Source organism: Marmota marmota, unplaced genomic scaffold (genome assembly GCF_001458135.2).
Source record: "Marmota marmota marmota unplaced genomic scaffold, marMar, whole genome shotgun sequence".
Classification (NCBI taxonomy): Eukaryota; Metazoa; Chordata; class Mammalia; order Rodentia; family Sciuridae; genus Marmota; species Marmota marmota.
Window position 1 is genome coordinate 2,296,353 of NW_025999927.1, and position 23,276 is coordinate 2,319,628.

The following is a 23,276-nucleotide window of genomic DNA, read 5'->3' on the forward strand; positions in this document are numbered from 1 at the left end:
TTGAAGCCTTAGAAGCCGATTATCACAACACTAACAGAGGCTTTGTGGGGGACACATGAACATGTGCCTAACCCCATTGCTCCTTTCTCGAAGGAATGCACTTCCTCTGGAAAGCTCTGGGGTGGTTCTCACAGGCAGAATCTTACTCTTAGAGCCGGCTCAGTCCACGACATCATGGCCTGGATCCTCCTCCAGGTTCGTGAAAATCAACTCTCTTTATTTTTCAAACAGAGTGCCCTTCTAGCCCTTGGCCTGTCAAATCCCACGTTGGGCTCCAGCCGCGGTCCAGCTGGTCCCCTGGGGAGGGTGGAAACACAGCAGCTTTGGCTCCATGGGGGTGACCACACAGGCTCACCACTGCTCTCGCCCCAGGCTCCTCCCGCTGCCGACCTGTATCACAGTGACGTGTTCCACTCATGGCCAGAGAGAGGTGGAGAACGGGTCGGGATCAGGATGGGGAGAGGCCTCACAGGTCAAGGACTGAGCAGATGAAACCACGTCCTGATTACAGCCGTCAGCTCCGGCTGATACACTCAGCTCTGTTTCATAAAGTCGATCTGACATCTCCACGTTCCACCAAGGAGAAGACACACCTGGGGCATGCAGAGGGGGATGTGAACTGAAAGGGGACAGGCACCAGGCGTAGACTTGTTCCAGTGAATGTGGAGTGATGTGTTTGGATTAAATGCGGTTTGGCAGGCAGACCACAGGCCTCGCCTGCACTGGCATGGAGGGGCTCTGGAGGGCTGGCCTGGGCACATGGCAGCACTGGAGCTCACCAGGCCCTTAGACATGGCAGCCGCAGGTGCTGGACTGGACAGAGGAAGGCTCTGGGAGCGATGGGAAGCTGGACGGGGGTGAGTGCTAGGGAAGCTCTTCTGCAGGAACTGACTTTGGGCAGAGACCCACAGAAACAGTGGGCAGCGGGAGGCCAGCATCCCACTCCAGGAGCAGCAAGGAGGGGAGAGGGAGAGGCAGAGTGCTGTGTGTCTGGGAAATGCCACACGGAGGGGAGTCGGCATCCCCCAGGGAGGGCACCTGGAGGGTCAGAATGCCCTGTCAGGCTTCACAGGACCTGCTGTGGCATAGCTGCATGACTCTTCTGGGCCACCACGGTGGCAAAACAGCCTGGGAGTCATATTCAGGGTGTGCCCACCACACAGAGCAGAAGGAGCACCAGACAACAACAGCCTGCGTGCTAATCACTCACTGGCCACAAAACTGGCAGGATCCAAGCTCTATCCCTGGACTTCCCTGGGCTTCCATTCTGCTTATTGAAAACAGTGGGCAGCACATGCACCTGCCTTCCTTGCCAATGGCAATCGACTAGCAATATCTGCTGCTGGCCCAATTCCAGGGCGCTGCTCTCAGGCAGTGACGCCTGCCAGTCCTGGTGCCCAGAGACAGGCCACATACTCACCAGCCCTGCCCTGCTCTTTCCTCTTTCCCAGGGACAGTATTCTGTACTCCTATGAAAAAGAAGATCTGGGCACAGCTTTCACAGGAAAAGTCACATGACCAGCCTGAGTTTCCTGGGCACTCCTGTGGCCAGTGGGAGAAAGGAAGAGAAGCGAGGAAGAGAGCCGGAGGCTCAGGACAAGGGGGGTGGCAGGTGGTAGCAGCCTACAGCTCCTAACACAGCCATAGTTCATGATTTGTGCCTTTGGATTTTCCTTCCAACACAGACACTTTTGAAGTAGAAACTGCTTTTCATTATGTGCCTCATTTGTCAAGCCTGGGATCCTTGGCAAGACTCAAGGCTGCCTGTAAATGGCTAACAGACAGGGAGACAGGTCCCACAGCCTCTGCTTGAGCCATGTGAGCAAGCACCTCCACCTCCACCACCTATCCAGAGCCACCCACACACCCACCTGCCCTTGGAAAGGGGCAGTCAGACCCAGAAACACACTCACTCCACTTGTTCTTGAGTCTTGCACTTAACAGTCCAGCAGGCTTAAAAAAGGAGTCCAATTTAAACTGGGCTCTTGCAGACCCAGTGGCACACACCTATGATCCAGCTGCCTGGGAGGCTGAGGCAGGAGGATCACAATTCAAATCCAGCCTCAGCAACTTAGTGAGGCCCTAAACAACTTAGTGAGACCTTGTCTCAAAATAAAAAATAAACAGGGCTCGGGATGTAGCTCAGTGGAAAAGCGCCCTGGGTTCAGTCTTCAGTCCGTACATACTACATTACATGAATGAATAAATACATTGAGCTTTTTAATATTTAGGGAATTGAAAAACAGGAAAGAAAGAAAAGAAAGAGAGGGAAGGTGCCGGCAGGGAGAGAGAGAGAAAGAGAGGCCCTGAGTGGTTAACAGCCCCCTCCTATTTCCACATCAAATTCCACACCCTGAGCTGCCACATGAAAGGAAGCCCAAGACAAACCTGCCTGGTTTTCCTCCTTCAGTCGGACAGGCTCTCCTTCCTCCTGCAAAGGCCTTTAAATATGCGGAGTCAATAAGACAGAGGTGAAGGTATAGGCCGGCCCTGGGTCAGGGTCAAGGTATAGACATGGGAGCAGGTGCAGGTGCAGGTGTGGACAGGAGTTAGGCCACTGCAGGGGCCCAGGCATAGGTAAAGGGACAGGCATGGGTAGAGGAGGCCACTCTGGAAGCCACTTCCAGTAGCACCTGAACTTGCACAGAACACGGAACAGTACGTTTCACAGCTGAGCCTCAATCTTGTATCTGAGGGAACAGCAATTGGAGCCTTGGTCCTGCAGCCCCCTGTGCTGGCCCATGAGGCCACATCGCTTCACCTCTGCCTCATCATTGTTTTTTTTATTATCTCCCCTGCTTCCCTTCTGTGTCCCTAGTCCCCTGAGGCTGCTGATGCTAATCCTGCCTGGCACCTTCCTGTGAGTCAGTGACCTGGCCAGCCTCACATACCTGCACCTGGGAGTAGGGAACAGTGGCTAATTCCCATCACAACAAGGAAGCTGCAGGGTGCTAAAGGTTCTGTGCAGACTGGGCAGCACTGGACAGAGTAGAATAATCTGTGGACTGTGGCTTTGATGCGTCAGAAGATGGGAAGGAATGCATCAGTCTTTCTGCCTCTATTTAAGCACAGAGCAGGACACCTCGTGGGGAAATCCCTGAGAGACTTCCTACAGGAAGTGCTCCTCACCTCGGCTCTGATGGTGTGGTTACCAGGCTGGCGCCCCCACAGGAGTTGCTAAGTCAGTCAGCCATAGACACAGTCGAGGGGACCAGGCATGTGACCAGAAACTCCAGGTCCAGGGCCTGACGGCCAGTGGCTGGTCTGTGCTGCGGCCCGTCTAGCCACCGCTCCAGGGTGCACTGGAAGCACATTCTCCAGGTCTGAAGGACAGCTCAATTCTCCCCAAGACCACTGACCAATGAGCCTTCCAACAAAGCCACTTTCAGTTCACCCTGCCTCAACTGTCTCCGTCTGGTGGCCAGGACACGGGGACAACCTGCACTACAAGGCCCACGCTCCACATTCGTGTCTTGGTTGCGGGGAAACATGCCCTGTGCACCGCTGGCCACGTTGCCACGTGTAGACCCGTGATGCCAAGTGCAGACCTGTGGTGCCAAGTGCACGCTCACAGGTCAGTGTCCCTCATCCCTCCCGCTAGGAGGGACGTGCACTGACCTCTCACTTCCCGCTGCTGGTACTCCTTGCTTTTGAGCACGGGATGAGAGATCCACATCCAGGGGTGGTGTTTGCGGAGCTGAGGGAGCAGGTGGTGGGTTACGAGCCCCACGGCACCCGCCAGCGCGAACAGGACGAGGCTGAGAAAGGGCTGTGAGGGAAGGCGGACCAGTCACCAGCCAAGGCCAAGTCCTTCCCGCTCCCTCTCGAGTCACAGCCGATTCCCAGCTTGCTTTGAGCCTCTGGAGCTCCTTCCACATCCCACGGAACAGATTCCTGCGCTGAGGGCCTCTGGGCTCAGCAACGGCCTGCAGAGTGGCCAGGCCAGGGAGCGGAGCCCTCGAGCACATTTTTGGTTTGCTTATAAGGACAGAAGAACAATGACAAGCCCAGCCAGCAGAATCCCTTGTTGAAGGGAGGTCCCCTGACGTCAAGTGCTACACAGACAGTGACTGGGAGACCATGGGCCAGAAGTCCACCCAGGCTTCTACCTTTGCTCACTGCAGATCCCACCCGGTAGTCCTTCTGGCTCTATCCCCACCCCAATACGGCATAGGTGTGCCCCTAGCTGCAGTCCCACCACTAACTGGCACATGCTGGCCTCCAGGAGGCTTATCATGGCACCCACAGACCAAACCCCTCCCCAGCCGGGAGGGAGGTCATGGTGGGCACCAGGTCTCCTCCTGGACACCACTGCTCAGGACACCATCCTCTCAACAGGCACTTTGTTTCCCTGGCTTGTCTGCCTGCCCCATGCCCTCTGCTCTGCAGCTGCCCAGGCAGCAAGGAGAAGGGGCAGCCAGGAAGCACCCAGAGCCCAGGGGACACCTACTCTCAAGGACAGGAACACGGTGCTGGCGCTGACTGCAAAGGAGAGGACAGCCACCACAGAGCAGACAATGAGGTCCGACCTCAGGACGTCCCTCTGAAAGAGAAGACCAGCTGTCAGGGTCATGCGTCCAGTTTCTCTCGGCAGCTCCAGGTAACCAGGTGAGTTAGACGATGGGTGCTGGCCTGGTATGACTCTTCCTACCTGACACCTGATGGCATATCCCCAGTGGGATGCCCTGGCCAGGCCCGTCACCAGCACATTCACCATCTCCCGCTGGGGGAAATTCAGGGGACCAAGGCTGGGAGCTGGGGGGTGGACCTGGGAGGTAAGCCCACCTGCTAACCAGGCAAAGCAGGCAGGTTCGTGCACCCTGGGAGGCACAGGGCTGCTTCCAAACACACATGGGAGACCCCGCGTCCAGAGCGCCCCAGAGGTTAGCGAGACCTGCTAAGGAGACCCAGGTGCCACAAGGCACTACTGGGTCTTGGGGCAGCCTGGGTTTCCTCATGTCCACAGCCTGGGCATGCCAAGCAGAAGCCCCCTGCACATTTCTCACCATTTCAACCAGATCACAGTTCATATTTCAATTTCAATCCCATGGAGAAAAGGCTACTTCCAATGGTTGAAGCACATGTGCAGCGATCACACATGCTGTATGAGGGCAACAGAGTGCTCAGGACTTGGACATGACTCTCCAGGACACCCACTATGGCCCGAGCAGGAGCAGGGGAAAGCAATGTCAGGCCTGAGAACACTGATGCAGGGATGGGAGAAGGGCCAGGGACCCTCACAGGGCACGACATTGCTGACTGGCAGGTTAACAGGGATGTAAGGGACTATCAATTCACTTCAGTTAGTTATGATGCACAATTATGGATGACTTTAAGGTATCGTACAGTTCTCTGAAAATTCTGAAGCCACCAATACCTTTATACCTCCCTGTTCTTGACTGAAAAGGAATTTTACTTTTGAAATTACTGTTTGGAATGTTATCTGCCAGGAAATGACCTCCACCCCATCTTTTCTGATTTTTAGCTAAAATGTGAGGCTTCCTCCCATGCTGCTGGCTGCCTGTGTTGACCCTCAGAGCCAGGAAGGACCCAGACAAGGGCAAAGGGGGCAAACAGGACCCTGGCCGTCTGTGGCTGACCACTGCAGCCCCAGTCCCGGCTAGACTAACCAGCCGTCAGGGAAGAGACGCGTCCTCCATGCGGGTTTGCCCATTCCCTGCTGAGGTGGTCTTGAATCTGCCCTTGCATGTTTACATTCACATGAAAGTGTTGAAAGGGAGGAGCCGCAGTTTAGATTTTATTTCAGATTTATTCTTTGTAAGGGCAATCTGACTGTGGAGCATGGAAAATCACTGGCTTTTGATTCTAAATCCATGAAACATTCATGATCAGAGGTTTTCACCAAAATTTTTCTCTCTGAAATGGCCAAGATTCACACTCTGCACCCTGTGCCCTTGCAGGCCAGCCCCCATGCCCCGAGGGGGTTCCGGGGTTCTAGGTCTTCCCGCTGTGTAGATATGCCAATTCCCCAGTGTTTCAATGACATGGTTTTATATTGTTTAAGAGGCACTGAACTCCTCCCAAGGGAAGTTTAAAAATTTTCCAGATGTTTAACTTAAAATTGTGTCATCTTTAGTTACCATTCACGCTTGTTTAAGGGACAGCAGCAGCTGAGGGCAACTGCTGGATGGGGGCCCCTGACTCCTCAGAGCAGGACAGGAGGGAGTTGGCATGACCGCTGGTCTGCTCTATCACTAAAGATTTTTTTCTCCTCATTTTCAAGAATGTTATAAAAATTGAATTATAGTATATGTGCCCCTTTTTGGTCTGGCTTCTTTCATTGAGTGTGATTATTCTGAGATTCATCTATACTAATAGTTCATTCCTTTTCATTGTAAGTAGTATTCTTTTGTTTGGAAATTCTGGTGTGTTTATCTATTCACCTGAGTAGACATTTATTTGTTTTGGTTTTGGTTTTAGGCCAATTGTATAGTCTTATGATTGGGGGGGGGGGGTAATATTTGTTTAGATTTGCCAATGTACCTTCTTCATGCTTTCCTCTTTATTCATTCTTGCATATTAGACCTTATCTGAGATTCCTTTCTGCTGAAAAATATCTTTCAGACTGTATCCCTACTTTTAGCGGGACGTAGTGGCACCTGCTTGTCATTCCAGCAACTCAGGAGGCTGAGGCAGAAGGACTGCAAGTTTAAAGCCAACCTCAGTAATTTGGCAAGGCCATATCTCAAAATAAAAAAATAGAAACAAAGGGCTGGGGATGTGGCTCAGTGGTTAAATGCCCCTAGGTTTAATCCCCACCCATCCCCCCAAAATTGTCTAAAATATTTTTATTTTGTCTTCATCCTTGAAAGTTATTTTTGCTGGGTATAAAATTTTAACATGACAGTTACTTTATTCACAACACATTAAATACATTAAGCCTGTCTTTGGGCTCCATGGTGCTCTGCTCATTTGAGTGCAGTCTGTCTGCTGTATTTACCTGTGTGCGGATGGTCTGCATCCCTGGTGCTACAGTCCCACTGAGGTTGGACTGTGTGGATTCTTTTTTCTTTAATTTACCTTCTTGAGACTCAGTGGGTCCCCAGTATCTACATCTGTGTCTTCCACCAATTCTCATAAGTTCTCCAACATTATCTCATCGTACATTGATTAGACTCCAGTCTCTGTTTTCCCAGGGATTCTGATAAGATATGGTAAGACTTCTTACTCTGCCCTTGAACTCTCCTCATTCCTCTTTGGTATTTCCCAATTTTTGCCTATCAGAGTTGTATTCTGGAAATTTCCTTCTGTTTATCCTTCAGTTCTCTAGTTTCTCTTCAGAGGTGTCTAATCACTTGGGGTGGAGGAGAGAGATGGGTTTTTTTATTGTTTTTTAACTTTATTTGCTTTATTTATTTGCTTATTCATGTAGGAAGCTCAATTTGATTTTTTTAAGCATGCTAGATCACCTTAAATACATCCTATCGTCAATAAAGTTAAAGCTTTCCTGTACTTCTTTAAACATAGTAGGTATGGTTATTTTAAAATCCATGTCTGATACTTCCAACATCCGCAGTATTGGTAGATCTCATTTTGCTGGTTCCTTGATTCCCTGTATACTTTCAACTTTGTACTGTGAACTACTCATTTTCCTTAGAAAATCGGCTTTGGAAACACTTGCAGTCCGAGGGAATATTCTAGTGAGGACTCACATCTTTCCTCCATAAGGCATTTTAAACTCAATTCATAAATAAAGGGGTTTTGAAAGTGTGCTACAAATCCCTGAAAAGGTACAGCTTCCCAGGGACACGCAGCTTGCTTGGCATGGAGGCCAGTCTCCCTCTGCGCCCTGGCACTGGGGATGGGGGAATGGCCTTCCTTCCTCTCAGTCCCACCTGAGAGTGAGGCTCTGTAGGTCCAGGGATGGCGATGGCAGTCTGAATTGGATGCCCCACTGAGGCAGGCCTGGGCCCCAGGAAAAGCAAGCTTCCTGCCCCGCTTCCTGCAGATACCTGGTTCAGATTCTTACCTAGCAGTTCCTTATTATTTTGTCAGTTATTCATTACATTATGAATAAGAATTTTCTAATGTTTTATTTAGAATTTGCTTTTGATCAGCCGAGTTTTAATTTGGTTTAATTGGTTTTAATTTATCTGCCTTAACACCAGAAATGGAAAGGCTCGCTGTTTTCTCCTCCTCTCCCTCCCTCTTCCTGACTCGTTAATCCCCCTCTGACTTTCATTGGTGTCTGATGAGGGATTAGTTCATAAAATTCTTTTTTCTCTCCAACTGCTAAATGCCATACACTGAATAATCAATTCTGGACTGTGACATTATTTTCCATATAACATGTTCTTATAAACAATTTGTCTCCTTTCTGTGTTTTTCTGATCCACTAATCCCATTCTCTAAACTTGAATGGGTCTCATATTTTGTTCTGATTATTCAGTTTTAATAACATACTCTTAAACTCAAAAGTGCTAGTTCTTTTTTCTTATTCTCTTTCAAGTTTTATTGAACCATTAACTGCTAGTCTTCTACATAAACCTTAGAATCATTTCCCAATGCTGTGAATATAACTCCACCGGAACCATTTTGAACAATATTAAACCTACAAATTTACTTTCAAAGAACTGGCAGTGAATAAATCTCAGCTTTCCTGTTTAAGATTGGGCTAGGCGTGTCGGTCGCGCTTATCCAGAACTTCATTTGCCACGTAAGAGACATCTGCTGCTGAGTTTGTGACAGTTAAGACCCTCTGGTCAAGCTGCGTATTTGCGGTTCTCCTGAGTTGGATCATGTTTTCATCTTATTTTCCAGGAGTATTGCTGCCCTGTTAGGGTGTCTTGCTTTTTCAAGTTTTCTTCTTGGGCGGTATTTACGAACCCTCTTACTCCGATGGTTGATTCCAATGGGTCTTTCTATGCGTCCTCTTTATATGTCACTGGGTCATCTCACAGCTCTCCTGTCAGGCCTCATGCTGGCCAGGGCTCCGAAGGCAACACTCAGTGACGTCAGCGCTTCCCTCCATTCTCATGTTGCGGGCACGATGCTGAACTAAGGGGGTCACCTGCTCTCGGTATATCACACGCCTTAAGTCCCCGTGGCAGTCTTCGTGGTACTTCATGCTCCCTGAGAGATGAAGCGGTGCTGTCTGGTCTCTAAGCCCAGCGGGTTTGCGCAGTGTGTGGTCCAGGGAAGCTGCAGCTGCAGCCAGAGGCTCAGGGGGCACTTAGGAGGGGCTAAACCATCCTCTAAAGGTCCGAGTTCCACACGTGCAAGTTGGGAGGTGTTTCAAAAAAATTTTGGACCCTAGGAAAGAAGGAAAATGGATGCAATGAAAGCAGCACATTGGAATAGGACAGGGCTGTAAGTGACGCCCCAAGGCTGTGCCAGCGGCCCGCGAGAGAGGAAAGCCGCGGTGGGGATTCAGGCCTGTCCTGACGGTGGCGCTCTGGAGATGAACCTGTGTGTGTGATTCGTCTTGCTCCGGGGACCCACCAACAGAGCTGTCTTTCTGGAGCAGCGGCTCCTCGGGCGCTGCCTGTGGATCTGCAGGTCAGAATCCCAGTGGACATGCTGGTCAGAATTCAGGTCTCCAGGCCACCGCTGACAAAGAAATCAGACGGGGAGGAAAGGCCAGGAGCTGTAGTCTAAGAGGCTCCCTGGGGCGTCTCATGCCACCAAGATTCAGGAAAAGAGACACACGGATGGAAAATGAAGGGCAGGGAGAAGACGGGAGTGCCATCAGAGACTGCGAAGATGGGACCTCAGAATCGCACCGTGGCCCAGGTAGGAATCAGCCCAGAGAAGCCAACTCTGATGTTCCCATTAAGATGTTATGATTAGATCAGAGGCTGTTCAGAGAAGTGAACACAAACATCACATGATGTCACCTCTCCAGCTGTGTGCTGCCTCTGTGGAGACATCAAAGTGCGCCAGAACCCAGTAAGGCACCGCTGGCCTTCATATCTAATTACACTAATGAACTGCTATCAGCAGCGCCAGGCAAGTTTCCCGTCATATTTCTTTGTAATTCTTACCTTACTTTTACTGCAATAAATCAGAAAATGGAGAGGTGTCCTCATTAGCTGTGAGATGAGGAGACTTGGGGGGCATGGAGAGACTCAAGCTTTACAGCAACCTCTGGGAACATTGGCTTAGCCACTCGGTCCCCTGGCACTCTATCAGCTGCGGTGCTGCTTCTGTGTCAACACCTCTCTCGTCTGGCTGCCACCACATCAGCCCTCTGGCTTCGCCTCCTGCCCTCCTCTGAACACACCTCTGCTCTTAAAACTCACCAACCACACCCCTCTTCTCACTCAGTGGTGCATCCTTTGAGTCCCTGGAGGTGACACAGAAGACTGACTGAAAGACTCTAAGGCCAGGGCTGAGTGTGCACTTGTTAAAACGTGATCCTGTTGACCATGAGTCCTGTGTCCTGAAACAGCAGGCTGCAGTTAACTCGTGTGAATCCAACAGCATGTCCTGAGCACATACTGTGTGGCAGGCACAGTGGACACTGAGACGCATGAGATGCAGTTCCTGGCTGCGTCTGACCACCGACTGCTTTTCCCTTTGTCAGTCCTAAAACACAGGAGAGCAGGAACTGGGGACCCAGCCTGCACCAGGCTCCGCACTCAAACGTGAGGGGACTTGCACAGTCAACGAGCGTCGCTTCCTGAGAACTGAATGGAAGCTGATTCTGGGGCAGCTGACACTGCCTAGAGCCATCTTCCTGGTGCACAAGAAATAGTGTCATTATTTTACTGCCCCCGGGACTCTCCTCTTCCTCCCTCTCTCCTCCTTCCGTTTCCAACCAGGACAGTGATTCCCTTCAAACTGCACCACAGCTGTGAGCCTGGAGCCCGGGACCCTGTGGGGGTGGTACAGATGCCAGTGCAGAACCAGAAGACCTGGGAAGAGTGTTCCGAGCTAAGCGCAGGGCGATGGCAAGGCCGCAGGAGCAGCGGGTGGGGGTACCAGGACCGCAAGTGGCTCGCATTCAGTCTGGGGACCTGCTGTTTGAAGCCAGTAAAGGGCAGAAGCAACTGAGTGGGTTCACGACAACATCCGGGCCAGCTGCTGCCACCGAGGACCACGGGGCACCTGGGGCCCAAGGAGATGGCACCCCCCTCGGATGCTTCACGGCTCCCACCTGGCAGCCAGTGCAATGGGCAAGCGCTAGGCCTGGCCTGAGACTGGTGCCTCTTCCTGCCCCATTCCCTCCCGTGGCCATGACCACAGCCCAACTCTGTTGAGGAGGCCCACCCCCAACACACAACGCAAAGGTCTTACCACCGAGTCCTTCATCTTCTGGGGGAGAGGATCTGAGGCCGACTCTTCCAGATTTTGATGTAAAAATTTAGGTAACAATCTGCATTGAATAAAAGACCTAAGAGTGGAAAACACACAGGTTTGGTTTTAAGATGCGTCTGGGACAGTGCCCCTGACCTCACACCCATGGATGGCAGGCAAGTGTTCTTGTGAGGAAATTAAAATGAAGGAGGTGCCTTCTGAAAGCAGTGTCCCGATGTTTAAACTTCCTCCTGACAAACACAGTTGAGTCCCCTCCCTGCTGGGCACTAGCACTGACGAGCAGCAGTGGGTGCTGCTTCTGTCACCCACCAGGTTCCTCCCCAGAACACCCCAGCAAGGCCATGCTCCAGGGGCACCTCTGACACCAAACACCATGCAGACCACGGTTCCCTCCCGCGCCCACTTCTGCAGCCTGCCACCTCAGGCACCTGACAGCCTCAGATTATGTCACTCCAGCCCCCAAGCAGAGTTTCCCTGGCACTGGGGGTGGGGACCAAGGCAGCCTTCTTCCAGGGGCTGCCCAGGCTCCATGCACAGTGCCTCTGGGGGGTTCTCTGGGGGTTTCTCCAAGGCTCACCCAGGGGGGTCTCAGTGGCCCCCGGATGGGGCCAGCTCCAAGCAGGAGGCAAAGTGGTGGCACCCACCCTTCAGCTTCCGGTCAGCACCGCACCGCTGCCCCCTCGTCTGGCTCCCTTGACAGCAAGCGTCCAGTGGCACTGACTGCTGAGGGCGCCTCCCACCTCAGCACCCACACGGGGAATGGGGAGCACCGCGGGTTACTCACAGGAGCACAGTGGGGTCACTGCTCTGCCGGCTCAGATGGTAGGACAGCGCGACCAGGAGACCACAGAAGGCAGAGAAGAGCGCGGGGATATGCTGCGTGCTCCACGGCTCCTGGGGAAGGATAGCAGGTGACTGAGCAGCGCAGAGGCTGGGACCCCAGTGTAGTGCCACACACATCTGCTGCTCCTGCCTCCACGCACAGCCTGTCACACACAGGGAGACAGAGGTGTGGCCTTCAGGCTCCCACGGCACCACCACGGTGGGCTCCTGGCACCAGAAACGCACGGCATGAGTAGTGCGCATGCTCACGGGACCCATGTACAGTGGGTCTGCTTGTGCCAGCACTGCCATGGACGTGCTTTACGAGGATGTCACAGCAGTGATGATGTCACTAGGCAACGGGGATTTTCCAACTCACTGCAATCTCATGGGACACCATAGTATGTGCTGTCCACTGACCAAAGGTCCTGGTGGGGGTGGAGGGACAGAGGGAATGTATTCTGTCCACTTATTTTCTAAAAATTCACAATAGAACTGTTTGCTGTGTATCCTGGGCAGCAGCTCATCACCCTGTGTTTCTAGGCTCCTAGATAGGCGCTGCCCAGGTGGGCGCCCACGTCATTCCATGGCTAGGTGGGGACAGGAGCTCTTCTACCACACACGACTCTGACCCCGCCAGATGGGACTGCTGTTGTTGCAGGCTACTTGGTGAATCACCCCGTGAACTGCCCTGACCGGTGCTTCTCACTGACTACCAGGCTGCCGCCCTCCTGAGGCGTATCCTGCACTGGGAAGGGTCCGGCCAGCATCATCACCAGTTCCCTTGCTTTCCCAAGAGTATGGCAGCTGGGCATGGGGTGAAAGGCAGTGAGCCACAGCAGGGCCACGGGTGGACGGAAGCTCCTTCAACAGCCTGAAGGCCAGGTGACTCTGGAGGCAGGCTGCTTCCTAGGAAAGGGTGGAGCCAGGGACAGGCGAGGCGCAGGCTCCAGACCCACCTCGGCCTCACCGCTCCTTCCCTGGGCTCTGAGAGGGGGCCCAAGCCTGGCAACTGAGGGCCAGTAGGTGGTTCAGGGATGCCCGGAGAGGAAACGCATGTGAGAATTTTTATTTTCAGTTTTATTTGAAGACAGAGAAGGAGATATTGGCATTCAAATAAGAAGGTCAGTTTGCAGGGCCAAGTGGCCTGAGAAGGGTTTTGGAGCAGAACAGCCAAGGGGGGTGTGCAGCTGGAGGGGCTCAGAGCTTGTGCTGCCCACCTCTCAGCGGGAGCAAGGGCAGAGGAGAGGTACCAACTGGCATTTCTAGGTTTAAAACATGAGCTCTTTCCTTCCAGACACGTGTGTCTAGTGTTAAATCATCTTCCGCCCATAAGTATTTACGACACTCACACACAGATCCACAAAAGCATGACCATTTCGAGGAAGACCAGATTTTAAACGATCTGTCACTCATGGATAATGAAGCACACACCACGGGATAGTTTGCTTCAACCTCAACATCCCTAATTGCTTTGAGATGTGTCTCAAGAGCCCCTAAATTGGGAACGATACAGATTGACGAGTGCGGGTTTCACAAAGCTCCTTCAGGTTTGGAAATGTTTTTATGAGGTACAAGAAAAGCTGCCTCACAGGCACAGCTCCCCGAGGATCCGTGTGCACTGGGGAGTCACTCTGGGCAAGTGTGCATGTGGGGGCATCTATTTTGACAGGAATCTTGTCTTCTGTGACTGTGAAGAGACACAACTGGAGCCATAAAGTGCAAGCTGTAATATAAGTAAAAATGAGCTAGAACTCAGGTTTTATTTTCAAATCCACTACATTTTTTTTTTTTTTGGTACTGGGGATTGAACCCAGGGGCACATGACCACTAAGCCCCATCCCCAGCCCTATTTTGTATTTTATTTAGAGACAGGGTCTCACTGAGTTGATTAGGGTCTCCCTGTTGCTGAGGCTGGCTTTTAACTCGCCATCCTGCCTCGGCCTCCTGAGCCTCTGAGATCACAGGCATTCCTGGCCCACCACCATTCATATCATTGCCATCACGTGTGTCATCGTGACAAGCATCAAGTGCTGATGTTAATGAGCTATCGTTTGTGCTACTTTTGTACTGCTGGGTAACAAATCACCCCACCCTCTGTGGCTTAGAACAACGCAGGAATCGCACAGACTCAGTAGGTCAGGAGTCTGGGCCCAGCATGGCGGGTTCTTTTCTCAGGGTCCCGCCAGGCTGAAACCACAGAGCTGGCTGGACCTTGGGGTCCATATGAGATGAGGGTCCTCTTCCAAGGTCCCCAGTCAGCAGGACCCTTGGTAAGCAGCATTCAGTGCCTGCAGGGCTGTAGTGCCTGCTTTCTGGCTGACGGACTACTGGGTCCAAGCTCTAGTGACTGCCGATGGGTCCCAGCCACACAGCCTCTCTAACAGCCATGCACACGTGGTCATGCCCCTCCTTGAGGGCCTCAATAGCTCCTCCTGGCCCCTTAGACCTTCAGACCCTCATTTAAAGAGCTCCTCTGATTAGCTCAGATCTACCCAGGATAATCTATCTCCCTTTTAAATTAGATTCTGATTTAAAACCAAGTTCTCTGGTTGGAGACCCTCACTGTATCTGCAGCTCCTCACTTTTGCCAGATGATGTAACCTAACCAGGAGCCACCTCCCTTCCTCCTCCAGGCCTGCCCACAGGCCCTGCCATATCCCTTCATCCCCCAGGCCCTGCCCTTACCCCAGAGGTGGAGAATCCTGGTAGCCCTATATCTTCACCTCCCAGGCTGCGTATCAAGACCCCTTCAGAGAGGGACTTCACACACAGCCGCCATTCCATTCCATTTCACCTCACAGCTGATCCATTTTACACTAGGAAAAATTCAGTGCAAGTTGGGCATGTGCTCCTAGGCCGCCAAAGCTCTGCCTCTGTTCTCCACTGGAGCACAGAAATGCTAATGCCCTCTTTGTCCCTCACCTGGGCTGTAACAAAGGGCAGATAAGAAAGCACTTGGGAAACTGTCTCATGAACCAAGGCATCAGGAAAGGGATCTATTACGTGGTGAACTGACTGTCCTCTGGTCAGAGAATTCATCCCGAGATGTGGAGGGACGTGGTGCCGGAGAGGCAGGACTGTGAGACAGAGCTCTGGCTGGGACACAGAGCACCCTGGAGGCCCCACATCCGTTTCCTCATCTGGAATAACACAACGGAAAAGCTGGGCCAGGGACGTCCAGGTTCTGCGGCAGCACTGAAGACAGCCCACAACGATGAGTTGAGTTTGCTTCCCACCTGCAATTAGTCCTTAAATGCCATCCTTGGTACCTGATGGGATCACGAGGGAGACCCTGCAACGAGCTAATGATGCTTGTAAAGCACCGAATTATAACGAAGCACTGCATCTTAGACATCCCCTGCCTTCAATAAAACAGGGTCCCTTTGTGAGGACAACACAAAACAGAAACTGTGGCTCACCCAGACAGAGGGAAAGCCCAGCTAATTAACCACCAAGTGCCTCTCCAGGGAGCAAAAGCTCTGGTTGTCTCTGTGTAGCTGTCAAACACTGAAGTCAGAGAGGAGCCCTGGTATGCTCCTTGCCCTGTCTTGGAAAAGTCAAAGAGAATATGAAATTAAAGAGGAACAAAATGTTCCTTCCCGAATTAATATTCCAGAGGACAAAATCAACTCAGAGGCCCTCCACCAATTTCAACCAAGTGGCAACAGTAAAACCAGAAACACACGCCCCCCAAGACTCAGAGAGACACAGCTCTGGCCAGATGCGCAGGCTGAGATAGTTCACAGCCACCATCCATCATGCTGCAGCAGAGAGGAAAGGGAGAATCGATTCCCACGAAGCAGAAAAAGCAGGAAGGTCCAACAACAGCATTGTTAAACAAGAGGCAGAATCACAGCTCTGGGCCTGGGAGCTGGGCTAAGGACATGAGCTTGCTTTCTTCCTAAGACCCCCTGCGATTTGCTAACCACATCCACTCAACTCATGGCATTTAATAGGTGCTGTATTTCAGCGTCGAGAGGCCATCTGGGACCATTAGAGCACTCAAGACTTACAGATGAGAAGGGATGCAAATTGCTATATATATTTTTTTTAATTTTTTTTTTTTTTTACCAAAAGGCACTTCAAAATACAGCTAGAACATTAAGATTTTGTTACAACACACTACATTGTCACAAGTGATGCTTGTTCTATACTGAGCAAGAGAAGCCGAAACCTCCCTGAGGTGAAATAAACCTCCCCCAAGGGCCTGCACTCCACCTGGTCTAAAGGCTGCTCCAACAGCTGGGCTGGCCCCGGGTCTGGTGCGTCCTATCCCACCTCAGAGATGGCTGTGCACTCAGGATGGAGTCTGTTCAACTCTGATCCAACCTCCGACATGTCGTGCACAGAATGGAAACAGAAACAAACAAAAGACCCAGCCCACGACAGTAAAGGGTGTTTGTCCAGGGCCAGCTCTGGACAGCAGGCACTGGCTGCCCACAGTGCTGTCTACACCATGGTGAGGAAAAGGCCATGATCAGCCAGCAACATCTCAGGGGAATGGAGTCAGACTGGGCAGGAAGGAGGAACGTCCCTGTCCTTAACTAGGTAAAAACCTGTTTCATACCAGATTCTTCAATAGTGTCTACATCCTCTAAGAATTTGCATAAAGGACCGTGTGGCAACCCATGAGTAAGCTTTCCTGTGGGTGGCATTAGAGCTGGCAGTGGTGTATACCAGCACCTTTTGAGTAGAACAGGTGTCTGAGAGCACACCCCTTCTCCAGAAGTCTCAGGAATGGCTTCTGCGCAGACAATGCCCTTGGGACTGACGGGTTCTCTGTGTTCCATAGATTTGCTCATCACCATGATCGGTGAGTTGTTTTCATATCAAAAGAGTTTCAGCTTAGCAGTGTGGAGACTCCTCAGAAAACCTGGAATACATCATTTGACCTACCTGTCCCACTCCTCAGTTTATACCCAAAGGACTTACAATCAGCATACTACAGTGACACAGCCATGTCAACGTTTATAGCTGCTCAGTTCACAGTAGCTAACTATGGAATCAGCCTAGGTGTCCTTCAACAGGTGAACGAATAAAGAAAATATGGTCCCCACAGATGCACGGGCACAACCTATGCTGGGTCACACATGCACCTAGGCACAATCCACAGCCGGGCCACACATGTACCTGGACACTATCCAATCTGGGCCACACGGGTACCTGGACACTATCCACAGTCGGGCCACACATGCACCTGGACACTACCCACAGCCAGGCCACACATGTACCTGGACACTATCCATAGCTGGGCCATGGGTACCTGGAACTATCCACAGCTGGGCCACACATGTACCTGGACACTATCCACAGCCAGGCCACACATGTACCTGGACACTATCCACAGCCGGGCCACACATGTACCTGGACACTACCCACAGCAGGGCCACACGTGCACATGGACACTATCCACAGCCAGGCCACACGTGCACATGGACACTATCCACAGCTGGGCCACACGGGTACCTGGACACTATCCTCAGCTGGGCCACACGTGCACATGGACACTATCCACAGCCGGGCCACTCGGGTACCTGGACACTATCCACAGCTGGGCCACACAGGTACCTGGACACTATTCTCAGCTGGGCCACACGTGCACATGGACACTATCCACAGCTGGGCCATAAGTGCACATGGACACTATCCACAGCCGAGCCACATGGGTACCTGGACACTATCCACAGCAGGGCCATACATGCACATGGACACTATCCACAGCTGGGCCACGTGTGCATATGGATACTATCCACAGCCGGGCCACATATGTACCTAGACACTATCCACAGCTGGGCCACATGTGTACATGGACACTATCCACAGCCAGGCCATGGCTGTACATGGACACAATCCGTAGCTGGGCTACGGGTATACATGAACACAATCCTCAGCCTGGTCATACGTGTACATGGACACAATCCATGGCCAGCCATGCATGGACAACAGTTCCAGCAGTGACACAACTTCTGGTTCTTCTGGTCAGTGTTTATCTTGTTTTCCATCATCTAGGGCTTGCTTGGTTGCCAGCTTAGGCTGGCCTGCTCTGGTGTCCACCTAGCTTCACACAACTGTCCTTCCCTCTTGTGAGTGGCATTTCAGAAGGAAGTGTAGGTCAGCCCATGGGTTGTGTTGACCACGTGTCACACAGAGCCCCCTGTGTCACTGACTGACAGAGAGACATCTGCAGGGAATGGCCAGGCTAGACTGGGTCACCACCTGTCTCAGTCGGGCCTGCCATCCTTCTGGTCTCAGACCCCATTTCTTTTGCAATTGGAGAAAAGCCTGTTCCTTTAATACGCTGATGGAGTGGGCGTGAGAAGGACAAGGCCCGTCCCGGGACACTCCTACCTTCACGGCGTTGAAGCAGAAGACGTGTAGCAGGGCAGCCACGGATGCGCTCCGGCCCACACTGTACACGGCCGACAGGATCCCAGAAACAGCTGGAACACAGACACCAACAGCTCCTGTCTCAAGTGCCCAGCTGGAGGCTGCCGGTGGTCACAGGAAACAGGGTGCAGCCCTCGGGGACAGGCTGCCAGCCAGGTCCCTCAGAGAACATGGGGCAGCCACCAGCATGAGTGGCCTCGTCACTGCACTAAGCCCCCCAAAGGTGAGCATTAGGGAGCCCAGCCACTGCTTCTGGGCCCTGAAAGGCCAGTGTGGGCCTACAGTGGCCAGCTGCTGGCCAGGCAGGACCATGAAGGCGATTCATACAGAAGAAAGCAGGGCACAAGGCGGGCGGACAAGCAGGCTCTGGGGCATGTGAGTGTCACACTGCCCTGTCGGTGGATCCGCCTTGTCCTGTCAGCGGCCTATGGTCAGCCTATGCTGCCCTCTTGGCCAGGTGGAGGCTCAGGAGCTCACATTGGGAGCATTGGGGTTCTCCCCCTGGTCCAAAGCTATAGCACTGCACAGGTGAGGGACAGGGTTCGCTGTTTCAGGGACACAGGGCACATGCGTGACGTCCTGCTCACGGGCTCACTCATACTCAGATCCGCACAGGCTCACGCTCACATGCACAGACACACGACCTCCTCTGAGGAGGGCTTGAGGCTTCAAGCCCACCACAGACGGCAGGCTCTCCTGATTGCCCTGTTCCTCTGCTTGTCCTTCCTCATCCAAGCTGGGTGGCCACTTCCAAGTCTGAGGGGTCCTGACAGGGGACCCAAAGTGAGCAGTTGGAGAGCTTGGGATAAAGCAGCCCCCCCGGCTGGCCCCTTCCCCCACCTACACTATCTATCTGTGCTGAACAGCAGAACCCTCCTGGGAGAGCAGCAAGGGACTTACCAGAACCCCCGAAGAACAGCATGTCAATTTGTTCCAGGAGAAAAGTGCAGAAGGTGTTGATTTGCGGGAAGAGCCCAAGGAGGGAAATCACAGGGAAGCAATATACAAACACTGAAATGAACCAAGGAGTCGGTGATAAGCCAAGCACAGAGACTGTCACCAGGCAGCTCTCCCCAGCCAGGCCCCTCCGCCCGGCGATGTGGCAGTGATTCTGGACTCTTAACCAGCCTCCAGAGGCTGAGGTGGACAGTGCCCTGGGAGTGACTAGGTGGCCCCCAGGAAAGGCAAGCACACAAGCTTGGGACTGCCAGGCCCTGGACGGGAAGACAGAGAGCAGGCCTCAACATGGGGGAGGTGGGGAGCGGGGACACGGTCTGGAAAACCACAGGGACCTGCAGAAACAAGAGATGGTGGCCACGGGGATCACTCCTGCATGGAGCCCGGGTCCCAGTGTGGGGCAGGTGCCTGGATGAGTTCAGCACCTGGGGCTGAGGTCGGCTACCCTGGCACAACCCCGGATGCCACTGTGAGGGCAGGCACAGGTTCTAGGCGGGCAGATCCACCGGCAGCTAGGTAGGAAGACTGTGCCGACTCTCGCCATCCCAGCCCCATCCCAGGGCGAGACTGTGATGGGCTAGGACACTGGTGGGGGAGGGGTCCAGCATACCAGAGACAAGCTGAACTTGCAGGGGAAGGGCCGTGCCACAGCTGCCTCCTGCCGCCACCTGGTGCTACTTGGTGGCCTTCTGCCAAGAACCCAAGGTGGGGCTCAGTGGACCTGCTCTCCCTGATGGAGGCTGCTGGCGAGGGCAGAGACATCCGACACTGGAGAGCCTTAGCAGAACTAAGGAGACTTCTCTAGAAACCCACTGCCTAGACATTGAGCTTGTGTTAAAACTACAGAAGCCACAGTGGCAAGTGAGGCAGGATTTCAGCCATCCTAAAAAACAGGAAGCACAGGGTCCCCGGGGGGTCACAGTGGAGTTGAGGGTCTGTGTGTCTGACTTTCTAATCATGGGTCTCGGCTCAGTGTGGGCCGGACCTGTCCCACAGGCACCCAGGGCTGTGGGCTGTGTGATCTGGGGTAACATGTGCAGCTATGACAACAGGGCCTCTGCTTGCACAGGGGCCACCTCTAGGTTCTGGTGATCTTGTAATAATGGCTTTGTGGCAGCCTGTAACTAGGGAGTAAAACCGACCACGCCTCCCACATTGGCATCTGGAGCACCCTTGGAGGCCAGGTGACAGATGGAGGCCTGGTGCCCAGTGTGGGCTGCTGGGAGGTGTGTGTGAATCTCAGGAGGTGGCCCAGTGGCAGGCTCTAGGTCATTGCAGGTTACCCTGGGGAACAGTGGTCTCTTCCTCTTTCTTTTCAGGTCCTGGCCATGAGGTGGGAAGTTCTGCTCTGGTCCCCAAGCAGTGAGGCCAACCAGTCATGGAGGAAAATTCTCTCTGTGACCACAGCACAGGTGTGCCCTTGCTGAACCGCTGCTTCAGGCACTTGTTGCAGTGCCCACGCCAGCAGCCTGCGCCCCAGTGACACAGGGAAGCACACTATCTGCTGGACATGGCTGTGTGAGGCACAGCATCCTCTCAGTCTCTGCAGATGGAATTCAGAGACAGGAAGAGGACGTCCCTGAGAGAAGCCCATGCTTGGCTGCAGAACACGTAGCTGCGAGCATCCAAGTCTTCATCCACACAACCGCGGCAACCTGAGCGCCCCTTCCCTTCACATCCAACAAGGACCCGGTACTGGGCCACCCCCTCCACTTCCAGCAGAGCTCCAGCTTGCCTTCCAGGTGCCATGTGGGGGACCCTGGCGACGTCTGGGGGCGGGGGTGGGAGTGAAGCAGCCAAACACTGACAGGTACTGGGCTGGGCCTGGGTAGGAGGTACTGCCCATGAGACGGACACTAGCCAGGAGAGAGGGCCTTCGGAACACAACCCAGGATGGCCCTGGGAAAGCAGGGCAGAGGCGAGAGAAGCCACTGCTGAAGGTGTGGTGCAGGTGCAGCCCTGGGGATCAATGAGGTAACCCCAGGAGGATGGCAGAAGACAGGGAGGCCCCAGCACAAGACACCCTCTAGAACGTTCCAGGGGAGGAGTCTTGTATCTGCTGCCAGGGTGGCCCACACAGTGGCCTTGGGGAACTGCTGAAATTGTTTTGTCCTTTCTTCCAAAAGCAAAAAAATAAAAGCCTGTGTTTGTTTGTAACTTTCCTGCAAAGGTTTTCTGTTCACGTGCCGCTGAACAGGTCCGTGATTTCCTCTCACGTCTTTGCTTCTTATTTTCTCTAATAATCACCATAATGCAGGGGCTTCCAGATCAGTTCCATTTCTTTCCAAGCAAAATTCATAAACAAAAACACCAAAGCTCAAGCACATGGCTTCTGGTAAACATGAACAGTGGGAATCCCTATGGAGTAGATGGAATCAGCCTACCTGGCCTCCATGGGCCTCTGTGGGAAGGACCGTCCTGAGCCTTCCCAGCAGCACAGAAAAGTGAGGCTCAGTGCTCAAGAAAGCAAAGGGCAAAAGCAGCGCTCCCCTGCAGGGCTGTGTAGAGGCTGCGTTGTGGTAGGTGGGGCTCATTGTGCCAAGGGGCCAAAAGCAACAGAAAACTCTTGCATCTGAGAAGAGTCACCCCATGTGTGGCCCTGGCTACCAGGGAAGGCCTCCTCTCACCTAAGCACCCGTATCAGGCACTTTTGCTTCCCTAGGCCACCCATCCTACTGAAGGGCATCGGTTCCCGGCCATCCTAAAGGTCTGCCTCACATGAGCTGTAGTCCACCTGCCATCTGCCGAGATCAGTTATCACAGCTGCAACAGAGAACACAAGCCCTTCCCCTCCCTCCTGCTGCCCTTCCACAGCTGAAGGTGGAAGGGCACTTCCCCGGGGCCTGGCCCTGCTCCCAGCTGCTCCTTTTGAAGCCTGGGCTTTCTCTGCGGTGGGATGATTGCAAAGCTAGGCTCGCTCACAGGCTGTGGCTGCAGTTGCCCAGATGGAAAGTAATAAAAACGGCAGCCCCAGGTCCCCAGTCTCCAAATGAGTGCAGGAAACAGTGCTGAGAAGGCCTTCCGCCCTGTTCCTGGCAATGAGAGTAGAGCATCCCCTTGTAACAAAGGAAGACGCAGGCCATGTTCTAAACTGAGGAGGAGAGTGCATAGGAACCTTATCTGCAGCGTGTCGCTCACCCTTGCTGCCTTCCTGCACCCTCCCACATTCTCTCCCTGCCTCTGAGGTCCTCCTCCCTTGCATTACATGTAACAAAAAGCATGGTTACCTTTCCTGCTGGCTTTGTCCCTACCACTGGCCAGCAGGCAATCCCTTCTATGTGGGGAGTCAACACAGAGAGCTTTGAGGCTGGAGATGCTGAGCAGGCCCAGAAGAGCAGAGGGTGCCAGAACTGTCACCAGTAAGGCCAGCCTAAGGAACCTTCACATCCCCAGCCCCACCCTGCCCTGAGGACGACCCACTGCAAGCAACCGAGGTGGTGTGAGAGGCATGGGGCACTTTCGGGCTGGGTCACCCAGGCTGGGTTCTGGCTTTTCGCCTGACCTTTGTCTTTGGAGCTCCTTGTCATTCTTTGAATTGTGCCCAGTCCAACCCCAGGTCCTGTGACTGTGGTCACAAGTGGAAACAGGGATTTTGCAGATGCTCCCATGAGGATGGTTGATTAAGCCCTCCTGGGCCTTGTCCAGCACTACTGGGCTCCTTATAAAGAGGGTGGACTTGGGCTTAGATGGACAGACACAGCAGGGAGATGTGAGACCACAGGGAGAACACGCCATCTGCAAGCCGAGGAGCGGGGCCTCAGGAGACCACCCCTGCGGCCCCTTGGCCTTGGGCTTCTGCTCTGAACAGAGGCTGTGGTGCCTCCTTT

The 23,276-nt window shown here is 53.2% G+C and overlaps 1 protein-coding gene across 7 annotated transcripts in view; it reads right to left on the reverse strand.

Annotated features, from left to right (window-relative positions):
• Positions 1-23,276, reverse strand: part of Pcnx2 (pecanex 2) — a 171,424-nt gene that overhangs the window by 96,898 nt on the left and 51,250 nt on the right. For all 7 annotated transcript variants that reach the window (XM_048800374.1, XM_048800377.1, XM_048800376.1 and 4 more), the window contains 6 exons: positions 19,393-19,503; positions 18,454-18,545; positions 12,065-12,174; positions 11,260-11,356; positions 4,451-4,543; positions 3,619-3,769 (listed from right to left, as the gene is read on the reverse strand). In XM_048800374.1, coding sequence (XP_048656331.1) covers positions 3,619-3,769; positions 4,451-4,543; positions 11,260-11,356; positions 12,065-12,174; positions 18,454-18,545; positions 19,393-19,503 — 654 coding nt within the window. The remainder of the gene's footprint in view (positions 1-3,618; positions 3,770-4,450; positions 4,544-11,259; positions 11,357-12,064; positions 12,175-18,453; positions 18,546-19,392; positions 19,504-23,276) is intronic.